The sequence below is a fragment of the Strix uralensis genome, chromosome 10, assembly GCF_047716275.1.
Source record: "Strix uralensis isolate ZFMK-TIS-50842 chromosome 10, bStrUra1, whole genome shotgun sequence".
Taxonomy (NCBI): Eukaryota; Metazoa; Chordata; class Aves; order Strigiformes; family Strigidae; genus Strix; species Strix uralensis.
In genome coordinates, this window is record NC_133981.1 from 5694357 (window position 1) to 5707869 (window position 13513).

A 13513-nucleotide genomic window follows, 5' to 3' on the forward strand; every position below is an offset into this window, starting at 1 on the left:
CAAAACGTCATGAATAGAGGGAAATAGAATTTCATTGGTTTAAGGCTCCGAGATACTAAGGATTTCAGCCTTCAGTATCTAAGGCTTTCACAGGTATTTCTTCATAAGCATAGCCTCAAGCACTGCTGCCAGATTTGGTCCTGCATTTCTGACAAAACTCTCTTAAACATGTGGCTATTCAAATGTCAGCTTTCAAAAGCAAGATTTCAAAGCCATGTATGGGCACGCAGGAATGCATCTCACTGAGGCAAATTTGTTAGTTGCTCTTCTAAGGAAGTATTTGAACATGTAGTGGACTATGCTCATGAGAGAAAACCTGATGCATGCAGCTGGCGGATGTTGGGTTGTTCGAATTAACAATCCCAGCATGCTTGGAAATTGGTGTTACAACCACTTTTATAGAGATAGTATCAAAAAGTGGCTGTGGCCAATCACGGATAAAGGAGGAGAAAAGCAGAAGAGAGCAGGTAGTGTGGAATGAACTATTTCTCTGAAAAGGTAGCTGGAAAAAAATAGGTTTGTTGCTTCAAAGTATTCCCAGACCTAAAAGTCACAGTGCAAAAAAGAGGGCAGATAATTAACACAACCAAGAAGAATTGAGGCACAAAAGGAAAAGTACACACTAACTGTTCTACTTTGGAAATGAATGCATTTTTACTTACAGATCATAAAGTTTGTTTTTGCATAGATTTATCTGAAAGAAGAGAGCAAATCTTACCAACGAGTTAGTGATATTTACACAGAGAACCTAAGGGAGCCAGCCCTGGGTAGAAGCATCCATCAACAGAAAAGCTGCTTTTGATTCTCAGTCCTTCTCCATCCTTGTCAAGTATATTTAAACATTGCATTTTACAGAATACACCAATTAAAATATCCTGTGAAGTTGAGTACTTCGATAAATTGACTGATAATACAGTGCTTATGAAACCTTCGTTCCTTCTCTATTTTTGTCACTCATTACCAAGTCAAGAGTTGATAAACATCCTTTTAGTGCCCAATTCTTAAGTGTTTCTCACTGGATGCATAACAATGAATTCATTACCACTGGTACACAATTTGCATCGTTAGACAGAAAAAAATGGAAAAAGAGAGGACATGTCATGTACAGAACCTGTACAATTTGTCGTATAATAACCCAATTTTTCATGTAAACAAGAGCTAAGAACAAATCAGAGGGAGTTTTGGTTTTGTTTTTTTTTTCTCCTCTCAATATTGTCCTAGAGGCATACAACAATAATCTCAGCTGTGGGAAAGCTTCACATCACACATGACAGAAACCCAAAGTCTAGAGCAGAACATACCATTCATCTGGAACATACAAGGTTTAAGCAATTGGGAGCTCGGATAAAGTTGGGTAGGAGTTTCAAGTTGGGAATAGCAGCCAACAAGGTACCAACATAAACTGATTAACATGTAAAGAACGACTGGATCATAGAGCTTCAGCTAACACATATCCCCCAGCAAGCTTTAAAATGTCTTTTTGATGGCTACATGTGTCTCTGGTCACTGGCTATTATTCTCCCATAACTTAAAAGGTCAATAATATCAGCTATGCCAGATTTAGAGTGACAAGAAAGAAATCTGATGCAAGTATGGGATCACTGATGCAATGCTATGCAAACTGCAAAGACAATGAAATACTCCCAGAAAAAAGACATTTTAAATTGGTTACAAATGATTAAGCATAGATCAAAGAGTTTTTCAGCTTCTTATTTTACATTTGTTTCCTGAACTCCACTGTCACAAGCAATTAGCTGCACTATACCTTCAGCTGCAAAGATGACATCCCAAGTATTTCTCAATTTGTTTTTTAAAACCACAACATGAGTCTGAATACTATACCACTGGCCAAATGCACTAACAATGAAAAAAAAAAACAAACCACCAAGCTACAGTTCCTTTTAACTGTTTCCTCTCTCTTTTCCAGAAAAAGAAACGTTTTGCATAGCTTCCATTCTTAACTGCTTCCGAAGCCAACACCACAAAAATGATTCAGAATCACATCAGTTTTATTGACAAGTGAATAAATAGCAAATGAGCTTCTTTTAAATAGCTCCCAGCCACAGTTGCTGCCTAGAAACATAACAAAATTGTAATTTCACAAAGAAAGAGCCTTACCTTCAATTTTGGCATACTCTGATAGTCGAGTATAATTGACTAGAGCTGCTTGCTCCAAGCATTTACGGATGACTGTTTTTACCTCCTCTTGAGGGACCGGAGTAACTATGTCTTTCATCAGAACCTTGACACAAGAAAATCCGATTTGTTGTGGCATCGGGCACACACAACTGCTTTTCTCCAAGCCCAGCACATACATCCATTCCTACATCAGTGCTGCGTGGCTCTCGGGGTATGTGAACAATATGCAGGATCCGCTACAAGGTCACCTTGGCCAGCTTGAGACATGGGACCTACCCCTGCTGTATTATTCGCCTTCTGCATCTATACCCTGTGGTGTGCCCTGAAAGCTGTGCTTCTGATTTTTTAGGGCATGTCATTAAGATCTACCACAACTTTCCCAGTGCCAGACAATGTTACGCCCTTCCCGGGCTCTGGTGATTGACTTGGGTTTAGGTCTGGCCTTGGCCGTACTGCGTGTTAACAGAGGTGAGAAGGATGTGGGAGCAGCAGGAAGGCAGAAATAGGGACAGGGAGGATGATGGTGAGCAGGTTTCCTATGCCTGAGGGGAATGAGCCTGCCCTGAGATGGGAATTGCACCGGACAGCAGCCAGGCATCGCTTACAAGGGTCTGCCGTGTAGATGCTTGCCAGCGAGATCCTCCACCATCAACACAGCCGCAGGCTGCGCTGCCTTTAGTGGCCAGACACACGCTGGCCTCCGAGCTGAAGCAGGAGAGATAACAGCCCCACCTAACACCCCCCATTTCAATATTAACTATGATTAATTACATGTCCTATGCAAAAACAACAGTTCCTCAAGCTCTTCTGGATAGAAAGATACATGAATACAGGTAATTTTAACTACTCTCTGTTATTCTTATGCTTACCCTTTCCAGAAGCGATAGAGTAGCTTTTAGTGCACCTTCTGGACGGCCAAATGGAAAGCAGTACCTAGAAAAACCACATCACATTAACATCAGACCAGGTGCATGTGAACAAGCCCTTCCAGGGTGAGATGCTTTCCTAAATATGCCCAAGCCACGATCTAGTCCCTCTGACTGGATTGAGCAGTCTTTCTACAAGGTAATTTTCTGAAAGGGTTTGATGGTGTGGACACTAAGGCAGCAAAACAGAATACAGGGTAGAAATAAGCTGATAGTTTTAGCAGCTTATTAAATCTGGGTGTCACCTGGAGAGTTTTTAGATCTCATAGGAGAGAGTTAAATATCATCTCCTTGTAAGAACGGAAAAAAAAAAAAAGCCCCTCTGAAAAAGACATTTACTTCCAGCCAGAGACCTGGCGATGCACCAGGCTGTAGGTAACTGGCTGAACTAGCCACTGTCCCTGGCAAGTGGCAGCTCCAAGGGGCTCCCGCAGGGACTCTGTGTGCAAATGCACATCACCCATCTGCGTGCAAACGTGCACAACCTGCCCAGGACGCCGCTGGTGCACAGGGGGCCATTCATCCCTTTTTGTGGGGGCAGTATCCGTCCTTTCTCTATCTACGACATTCCTGCAGAGAGCCCTGCCTGTCTATATACTACAGAGAAGGGAAAATAAATGGGTAGTAACTGAGCAGAGGGGAAAAGAGAAATAAGAGGATAAGGGATTTTTTTGTTGTTGTTACACTTTAGAAAAAATCCACAGCGTTACCATGCCGCCTATGGGAGCAAGACGGTTTGAAATATCCTTTAAAGGTTATATATTTAAAATCACTCTCCGGCTACAAACGTGCTACAGTGGAAGCTTCACTGCCCTGTGTAGGTCTGTGCCACTTATGCAAAATTCCCGTATGCGTTCAAAACCTGTCTTCTTCCCTCTTATAGGAGGGAGCTGGGAGGAAATCAGTCCTCTCACATTCCGTCTGGGCTCTCTGCCTTTACCTAAAATGCGTGATCTGATTCTCCAGAAGCAAGCGAAGCCGCTCCTTGATCTCTTCGAAACGCTCTTTCTCGTCTACGGTCACAGTTCCTATCCCGTCAGGCCTGGAGGAGAAATACCACGAATGACTCAGACTCCACCTCACCACCTTGGTAGCGCATCCCCACAGCACGCAGCGCGCTGCCCGTTCGGAAAGGGATGTCACCAACTCTGAGACCCGGGACAGAGGATGCGCCACACTGAGACACGGGTGGTTGCAGCAGCACTACTGCCGAGGTATCAAAAATAAACAAATAAAGAAATATCCTCTCTCAGAGTGATAATTTAGATGTGGAACCCCCCCCTCCCTTCTTATTTTTCCTTATTTTTCAGTTCAGAAAAAAGCAGAACCCCCCTAAATACAGGTATATGACAGGGAGCACGATGCCACCTCTCACTTCAGGACTGGGTCCATTGCTGGCAAAATAGGGACTGAATTTCTGCAGAAAAATTCAGCTGCTAATTTAACACAATTCACGGTATAAAAGAATATTGACAACAGGTGTATATACAAACAAAATATAAAATTCTGCACTCCTTCACAACCGCTGAACCACCCTGATATAGTGATTTCCTGAAGTGAACCATCTTCAATACATGCTGCTGAAACGTGCCTAGAGAGCAACATGCATTTTGCATTTGAAAATGCAATGCCTTTTTGGTCATTTAATTTTAATTTAGAAAAATTAACACATTGATACATTTTATCAAGGATTTTCTCAGACTGTTTACAACACTCTTGTATTTCAGGAGTGCACAGGAGCGCGTTGCGAGACACCCAGGTCCTGCTGCCTTGGGGTATTTCTCATCTTTCACAGAGCACAGTGTGCAGGCGAACCCTGCCGAAGCTCTCCCGGGGCTGGATGATGCGGTGGTCCCTGTGCTCTTCCACCCTGTACCTCTGCCGATGCCAACCCATCCGAGAGCCGAAAGCAGCAATCCCCTCCTTCTCCCCCACACCCACACGGCAAAATACGCCGCGCAGCAGAATCCCGGGCGAGAGGAGAGAGCGAGTCTAATCCATCCACCAAAGGAATCGGCCAGGCTGACAATCAACGGCACCGCTTCCCATTGCCGGCGAGCAAAGTCTACGGATTTCTGTACTCCTGGGCAACTCTGCTGGCACAGGCGCTCTTTAGGTAATGTAAGACGTCTTAAAATTGAACAAATGTTCTTACTTAAAGGCCTCCTCCAGTGTTCAGCTTAAGCTGCATAAATCCGCAGTACTAGACTGGTTTGGCTATACAAAAGACTTGGCAAGGGATTACAAAGCTTCTAATGAACCTCCTGTCAGGGGTTAATTGGTTGGCTTTATTTTCCTCTTAAAGAATCAAAGGCCCTAAAATTTTAAAAAAAGCTATAAAAAATTAAAAGCTATAAAATCTGTACAATCACTTCTCCTTGACCCTGCATTTAGTAAGCTCCTAATATCATAAATACGAACTCTGATATTCCAACACAGGTGAATAAACCATTAAAACATTTCAGAACAGGAACTTGCAAACCGTAAATGATATTTACTGCAAAATTTTAAAGCTAAATATACGTTAAATAAAACTTGCAACTTGGACACAGAAAAAGACTTGGATACCAGGGGATGTATTTAAATTTAAACAGCATTTAATCAGAAATCTTTACTTGATTATTTGCCAAATTTAGTTGTGTATTAGGGAAAAAAAAATTTAAAAAGATTTAGGCTGAAACTTGGATAAAATGTCTCAGCTGGGGAACACATTTCATAAACAATTTTGGAAGTATGGATCTGGTCTCATTAGTACCTAATTAGGACTAGTTATTTTGAAGAAATGAGCAAGCCACAAAAAAACCAAATTAGATACCGAGCAAAAATTAATGTCTGAACATGCTTAATATATTTTTATTCCAAAGTTCCATAAAATATTTAGTATTCACAGAGAGATGTTCATGCCTTTTGTGATGCTGTGCACCTCACAGCGCCTGGTTTGCTCCCAAGCAGAAGAGCAGATAATTCAAGGCAGACTGCAATAACTGCTGCACATTAAGGGGCAGGGTTGAAGCCCTCATTTGACTTTTGGCATTCGGTTCTCTCCCTGTACCCATACCAGCTCACAGGGTGTCACTAGGTTAATTGTATCAGCGCTAACAAACGAGGTAGGAAAAGCCGCCTGTCCTGGCAGTGATTTGCTGGTGGACTGGAAATGGTCTGAAAGTTATGTTACCCTTTGCTGGGTCAATAACCTCAACTGGTGAGATTTAATGGCAGGATCTGACAGCTCGGGTTGGGTTGCAGCCCTTCCATACAAATTGCAGTCTCTCACTGTATTCAAAGGGCTTCGCTTTTGCCAGAACCGGTTACTTAGTGCTCGCCACATAACGACTCGTGGTGGACACCTGAAATGGGCCGACGTGACACCATCAGTCGTGTCCCGGCCGGGCAGTGGCAGCTCTGGAAGCATTTCTCTGAAAACACTGACCCACACAAAGATGAAGGGTGGGCTCTGGAGAGGGAACCTCGGGCCAACGTGGCTCTCGCCCAAGTCACAACACCCCAAGGGATGACAACCCAACCACCGAGGTGCATGTAGACCATGTAGGCTTAACCCCCTGGTCTTTGCCTTTCTTGGGGTCTTTGTGAGCCAGGAGGACATCAAAACCGGTGACTCTGGCCACCGCTTCCTCCATGCAGGGCCCGCCGCATGGTGTAAACACACGCCGCTCTTGTGTATCATGCTACTGCAAACTTGAGACAATCTACAGGTCAGCTGTAGCCATTTTTGGAGCAGCGTGGATGTCTGGAAGGGCCTGCCAACCGAGAGCCATCACCACGGCAAGGACTCCCTTTCCACCCAGCTGTGGACTATATTGCATCTGACATGATGAGCATCTCTGGAATCTACCTTTCAAATTTTCGGCAAACCATTTTCTCACTGTCCTTCACAAAGTTGACATTTTCGGCAGCATGATAGGAAAGATGTCATGTCGGCTGCTTTTCAAGTTGTTGTCACAGTGGTTAGCACCAGTTCTGTCATCTTTGCTTTCCTCACAATCCCCCATCTTGAGCCATGTCACAAATAATAATACTTCCAATGTTTTTGTCAAATTTCAAATAGTATCACCCAGCTGCACATCTTCGGATTCACTAGTTATGTTAATCTTTGTTGCTCATCTTCCCAGAAGCTGAAGCATTAGGAACTCATTAATTAGTGACAAATGCAGGATATACATAGAACTGGAAAAACACTACCCAAAGCCTTGCACTTAATTTATTAGCTCGATAATTTTGAAACCTAATTAAATATTCAAGTCAAATATACATTGAAAATGTAATCTTTTTGAGGGAACATATTTATTTTCCCTTTTGCAGGAACACAAAGGGTATATAGCTTAGCATCGCTATAATTTAAGATTCACTTCTGTGCTCTAGACAATTTCAGTACATGGCTGATGGGGCTGAAAAAAATCCCCAGGAGAAGCTCGAGTCACACCAGCTCATTCTGATGCTTATTGGCAATTTTGTTTTCAGAAAGGTGTCCAGCTCAACTTTGATATTTGCTATTTGATCTCATGGACAGAAGCACTGACTCCTCCAGCGAGCAGCATTTCTGCAGCAAGGCTAGCTAAAATGCAGCTGGAGGAAACGGATGTTCTCATATGCAACCGTTATTACTCTGAACTAGTGATGGGGAATGAGAGGAGAGCAAAAGGATGAAAAAAAGTTCTGTATGCACATGGTCTATACAGCTGCACAAGGGACAAAATGGACTTGGGTCTATGGATTTGGGTCAACAAACAACATAAATGTCTCCATCTGTGTGGAGACACAATTTCGTTCAAGTCTCTGTAGCTCCTGCTCACGGACACTTGAGGTGTATGGCAGAAGTTGTGGGCAGACAGGGAAGCAGAAGGGCAAAAAAGGCAAGAAAAATAAATAAGGAGATTTTTAATTATAAGTAAACAAGTTTCAGATCACTCCTTCTGCTGCAGATTCACTATGTTGGCTCTAAACTAGTAAATTCCCACTGTAAATATTTCATATGAAAAGTTTTAAATGCCACTTTCCTAATCCCCCCTTGTTTTGAAGTTTTAAGCCACGAAAACAACAACATCAACAAAGCAGGTGGTGAAATTAAAAAAAAGGGTAGCAATTTAAACAGCAAAAATGATAGTCCTTGTTGAGCTTAGATGGTTTGTGCAAATTCTGGGCTTAATTATAAATTGTAATTAGGACCTGTGATCCTAAGGCCACTGCTTTATTCTGCAAGCCCCGCCTCCCCCCATGCCCTTTTCTAATTATACCCCGTGCCCCCAGGGCTACTTATGCTGCTAAAACAAATATATCAAAATGATTTTTTAACAAAGACTAATATATGAAGCAATAGCATGCATTTGTATGCAATTATAAATATACAGTATAGCTCCAGTGGGTTAATCTCTTTGACATAAGCCTGTATGAAATACCATGGCGGCTTATAAATGAAAAGACATATCATCTTTTACACCTTTTATGTTTAACTTGTCTACACTTTTTTTTTTACTGGGGAAAATATTGCTTACACGTAGCAAACAGATCTTTGCACGCACTGTGAGCCCTGGCATACAGAGCCAAGGAAAAAAAAACAATGTCAAAAACTGATGCAAATAATTTGATTTTTTAAGTAACAACTCAAATATAAAACACGTGCTGCCTTCAGCTCCCTTGCTGGTTGCCAGGTGCAGCACATATGAGCTATACAGTAAACATCGATGATTAGTGCCTTGGACGGCATGTGTCAGGATAGGCTTTCAAAGGATCCCTTGCAGGAAGACTTGCCTGCGCGAAGTCCCACCGGTTGCACAGGGACTGGCTCTGGGGATGTGGGCAGGATCACAGCTGCCTGCCTGCTGCCTCCTACATCTCCCCCAGCAAATCTGACCTGAAAGAGCCCACCTGTTTAGACCCCTTGAAAAAAAAAGCTTATTCAGCAAAACATCGATTTTCCCCGACTCCCCTTTCTTCTGGGGATTCACACCGTGCGCGAAAATGCCGGTTGAAAGCCCTTTGTTCAGCCCAGCCCTCCGCCCGCTCTCCTGGGCGCTGCCCCAGCCACCCGCTCAAGATGCTGCAGAGCATGGGAGCCATTTCATCCTCCCAACTCCTGCCTTCATTTAGCTTGGGCTCTCCTCCACGCCGCAGCGCCGAGCCAAGTCACGGCTCATCGCATCTCATGTGCGATCTGCACCCCTGACGCACCGCGGCTGAACCGGATGGTTTCTGAGCACTGCCATCCTACACCCATTGTAATGAATCACGTCAGCCGGCCGCACAGGGCTGGTTATCTGCTGGTGGCTGGCAACCCACCGCCCTTCAGCACAGATGCCAGATCCTATTCGACAGACAGCCCTAACGCACGCCGTGTCACCGCGGACTCATCCCGGCGCTGGTCGGGACACGGAGCCAGCACCTAACGAAAGGTTACGGCGTTATGCCCTGCCAGATTGTAACCTGCCTTACTGCAGCCAGGGCGATTGATCTGAATGAGATGTGGAAACTAAATACAAAGTACTGCGGGAAGCATATGAAGACACTGTGATAAAGCGTTCATATATTTCCTACTTCTTTTAAGGGACCAAAAATGTCCTGTTTTGGTTTTTTAACTAGCTGTATGGAAATCTTGCCTATATGTGAAACAGCCAGATATGTATTAGAATACAATGGGAAAAATTACAAATATGTTACGTAGGCTTTTCAACTCCTCAAGGTTTATGACAATAACATCGTATCTGCTCGCTTACGGCTGTAAAAAACTAATGAAAGCTAATGCTAATGTTAATGAAAGAGTTACTTCTTGAAAACAAGTTCGATGCTGTAAAACACAGCTTATAGATGAAAGGGCAAGTCACTAATATACCAAATTAATTAATAGAGAGACTTGTAACTGCTTGGACCTTGGGCAAATAGTCATATAACAACTCGCAGAGAATTATGCTGTTCAGTTGTTATTAGACTGGAGGGGATTCGGTCTGGCATCCTGATTTTGCTCAATGTCTGCTAATACTTAGCACGCGCACAGTCAATATTTTAGTCTTATTTCTAAAAGTTTGGGATGAGTGAGCACAGAGAGTCTTTTTTTTTGTTATAAAATTTAAAAATGTAGTTACTATATGTCTAAATCCAGAAAAGGCACATGTAAAACCAAGGTCACTCCTGAAAGCCACTCCTTCGAAAGGGGCAAGAACTCCTGCTCAAGGTTTAGGTGCTAACTTTGGGCCTGGGAAAGCTGACCTCAACTTTCTGCTCCACAACACCTCTCCTGTGCACAGACAGGGAAGCAGTGAGGCTCCTCTAACACATCACTTCTCTGCGTGTCGAACGACACCAGCAGTACATCATAGCCCTCCAACGTGAGGACAGCCACAAACATGGAAACAGAAGGCAGGGAAAGACCTGGGCGATCATGTAAAACCTCTCATAATTTTACCCCAAATCATGACATCCTCTTAAAACCATTCCTGTTTCTTGCCTTCACTATTTTTTGGAGGACTATCGATAAAGGAAAGCAACAGCCTCGACACTATGGTGGTGATACCAAATGCAAACAGACAGCAATAAACACACAGCGTGTGTTGTTGGATGTCTGAATAACGCTATGCATTTCTTACCTGTCACATAGGTGAATACATCAGAAATCACAACAGTTTTCATAATGGCAGGACTTTACAGAAGGCATCCAGTGATACATAGCGGACAAACCCCTGTTATCAACTCACTAGAGACCATACCAGTGAAAAAGCCTCAAGTTCCTCAGTCTTAGTGAAGAACCAGTACCTGGGTATCAGAAAATCAGGAGGATATTCAGCAATCTTTGGCTGGTCCCTGCCTTCCTGACAGCCTGCATGTTACATATTCAGGTATCTGCAGGAGGTGAAACTTAGGACAAGGAATTTACATTTAACTGCATTTTTACTTGGAAAAGGATGAACTTCACAGAAAAATTAAGGGGACGCTCATGCAAACAGCAAGTGATTTACAGCCTTGGTTTGGAGAGATGTCGTCAGCCTTTCAGGGGTCTGAGTAAGCTACATGAGCCCAAAGGAAGTGGGGAGACCAAACCCTGACATACAAAGCAAGAGGGCTCCAAAACGTCCCCAAAAATCCCATTTTGACCATTTCACCTGCTGCAGCCGCAGGGTCAGCTCCAAGCTGGAGGTGCACTTCCACCAGCAGCCATCCTGCTCCTACCCCGGCTGCTGTGCGGCAGCCGTGCCACCGAGGCGGGGGCCGGACAGGCGAGGAGGCATCGTCCCCGCGCTGATGCCTGTCATCCTGTCAGCCTTGACCTTCAGGCTGTCCTCAGCATCCGCACCGCAGCCTGCCTGCACTTCCCCGCTGACTGCGAGCGACTGTTGTCTCGCTGCCTGACCTTACGCAAACACGATACAAAGAGACAGCCCACCTCAGCTCCATCACTGTCTGCTGCTAATACAGGAGATTGATAGCCACGTGAAATTGTCTCCCTGCTCGACCTTCATTACTGGGTGGCATATTCTGACTGACAGCCAACCTCATTTTGGGGAAAGCTAAACCACCCGTTCGGGACTTTTACTGTCTAAAAGTGAAGGAACTTCCTTCTGTAAGGTAAATTGACACTTTCTCAGTTTCAACAGAAGAAGCAGCCTTTGTTAAACAGAAAAATGTCTCGTAATTTGAATCTTTCCCAGACCACCGTGCATACCGATAACAACGCAATGCACGGCTGCTCCAAGATGCTCTGTCGGACACTGTGCCAGGTCCTGGGGCAGACGTGCTCCCGCCTCGACAAATTTTACATGGAAAGTTTTCAGCTCCACCATGAGCTGTAGGTTTCCTGGGGAGAGCACGGCCAGCCCTAAGGCAATGAGCAACTTACGGATGCAGCAGGTGGGAGGAAGGGATGTAGCTAAAGTGAACCTGGCTTTACACACGCCGCGACTGCCAGTAAGGACTGCATGGGTAAATATTGGCTTTCCGTCGCTCTCTGGCAGCCAGCTCACAAATGCATGATGCATGTGGCCTAAACAGCTTTCTGAACAGGAATCGTGACTCTTCTGCTCAGATATCCAGATTTCTGATGGTAGACAAGAGTTGCGCTTTCTCTCAGAACCCCCTGCGGTCCCTTTTTGTGACCTCCCGATAGCAGAAGGCAGAAACCGCACCCCACAGTCTCTGCACCAAACTCCCGGGTGATTATGCAGAGCCTGCCCTTGGTGAGAACGCGCAATGCCGCAGCCTTGCAGCTCCAGCACAGCCTCCTGGAATCCCCAGGCAACAGAGAGACGGCAGCTACCGAGGAATATGAACCTTCAGCCTTCTGATGTGAAGTCAACCATCAGCCAAAGACAGCTAAGTCATAGCCAAACACCTCATTCCTTTTGGAATATTTAAAGTGAATTACTCAATTAGCCCGTTCGTGGCCGGGTTGCCCCTTTGGCAGTGCCCAGCAGTCTCCCAGCATGGTGCAGCCACCACACACAGTCCTGGGCAGCTGTACAGGCATGGGACTGGGGTCTACACACCACACAGGTTTTAAAGCAAGCTATTTTCCTGAGCCAACAACTCTCCAGTCCCATGGGGAGGGAATGGCAGGGTGTCACCTTGGCTGGTACCATCAGATACCTCCTGCCACCAACCCTGATGAAGAGGAGGCTCCAGCTCTGGTTATACTGGACCTGTGAAGAGGTGTACAGGGTAGCCATGACCAGCATCCAACCTCCTCTCCGTTATGGGCCAACAGGCTTTGAGCCAGGTCCTGTCCCCAAAACAGTCTCCTGCCAGGATGAGCCCTGCCTATAGAAGAGGGGTGATGGAGGCAGCCAGTATCCCCTGCCCAGTCTCATCCCCTACACACCATGTGAGCCATCTTCTAAACAAACACCTAAAAAGCTCAAGGCCCTGACCCCCTATGGGACTTGGGTGCCCAAACACCATCCAACTCCCAGGAGAGTGTAAGATCCGAATGCCAGTGCCACAGCTGGTCTCCCCGTGCTGCAGGGATGCAAACTGCCCAGTGTGCTCAGTGACCGAGGAGCCCGGTGCCCTCTACAACACGCTTCTGTGCACTGCGCGCTTTTGCTTACCTTTTCGGCTCTGGATTCGGCTGGGATTTGGAATCTTTCCTTTTTTTGGACTCCCTTTTGGAATCCTTTTTTGTCTCCGCTTCAGTGGCAGAGGCATGAGACGCTTTGCCCCCCTCGCCGTCTGCACTTGGCTGTGACCCACCAAGTAATTCTGCCATGTATTGGCTTTGGGGGGTGATTGAAACGCAGGGGGCAAGGCCAGCAGCAAAAGTGAAAGAAACAAGAAGAAAGCATGAAAAAACTCAAAATAAAACAAAAGGAAACTAAACTGAAAGGAAACAACTGAAATCAAATAACAATTGGCAAAGAAGGAACGAACGAGCAAAAGAAAGTCAGAACTAAAAAAGAAACTAAGGAAGCAAAAACTCGGTTTCCATGACAAGATGTATGAAAGTAACT

The 13513-nt window shown here is 44.9% G+C and overlaps 1 protein-coding gene across 4 annotated transcripts in view; it reads right to left on the minus strand.

Moving 5' to 3' along the window:
* CADPS (calcium dependent secretion activator) overlaps window positions 1–13513 on the minus strand; it is a 221290-nt gene that overhangs the window by 68063 nt on the left and 139714 nt on the right. For 3 of the 4 annotated variants that reach the window (XM_074879024.1, XM_074879023.1, XM_074879022.1), the window contains exons 14-16: window positions 4006–4107; window positions 3009–3072; window positions 2119–2242 (exon numbers count right to left, since the gene is read on the minus strand). In XM_074879024.1, coding sequence (XP_074735125.1) covers window positions 2119–2242; window positions 3009–3072; window positions 4006–4107 — 290 coding nt within the window. Of the gene's footprint in view, window positions 1–2118; window positions 2243–3008; window positions 3073–4005; window positions 4108–13114; window positions 13280–13513 lie in introns of all 4 variants that reach the window. The other variant, XM_074879021.1, reaches the window with a different exon arrangement.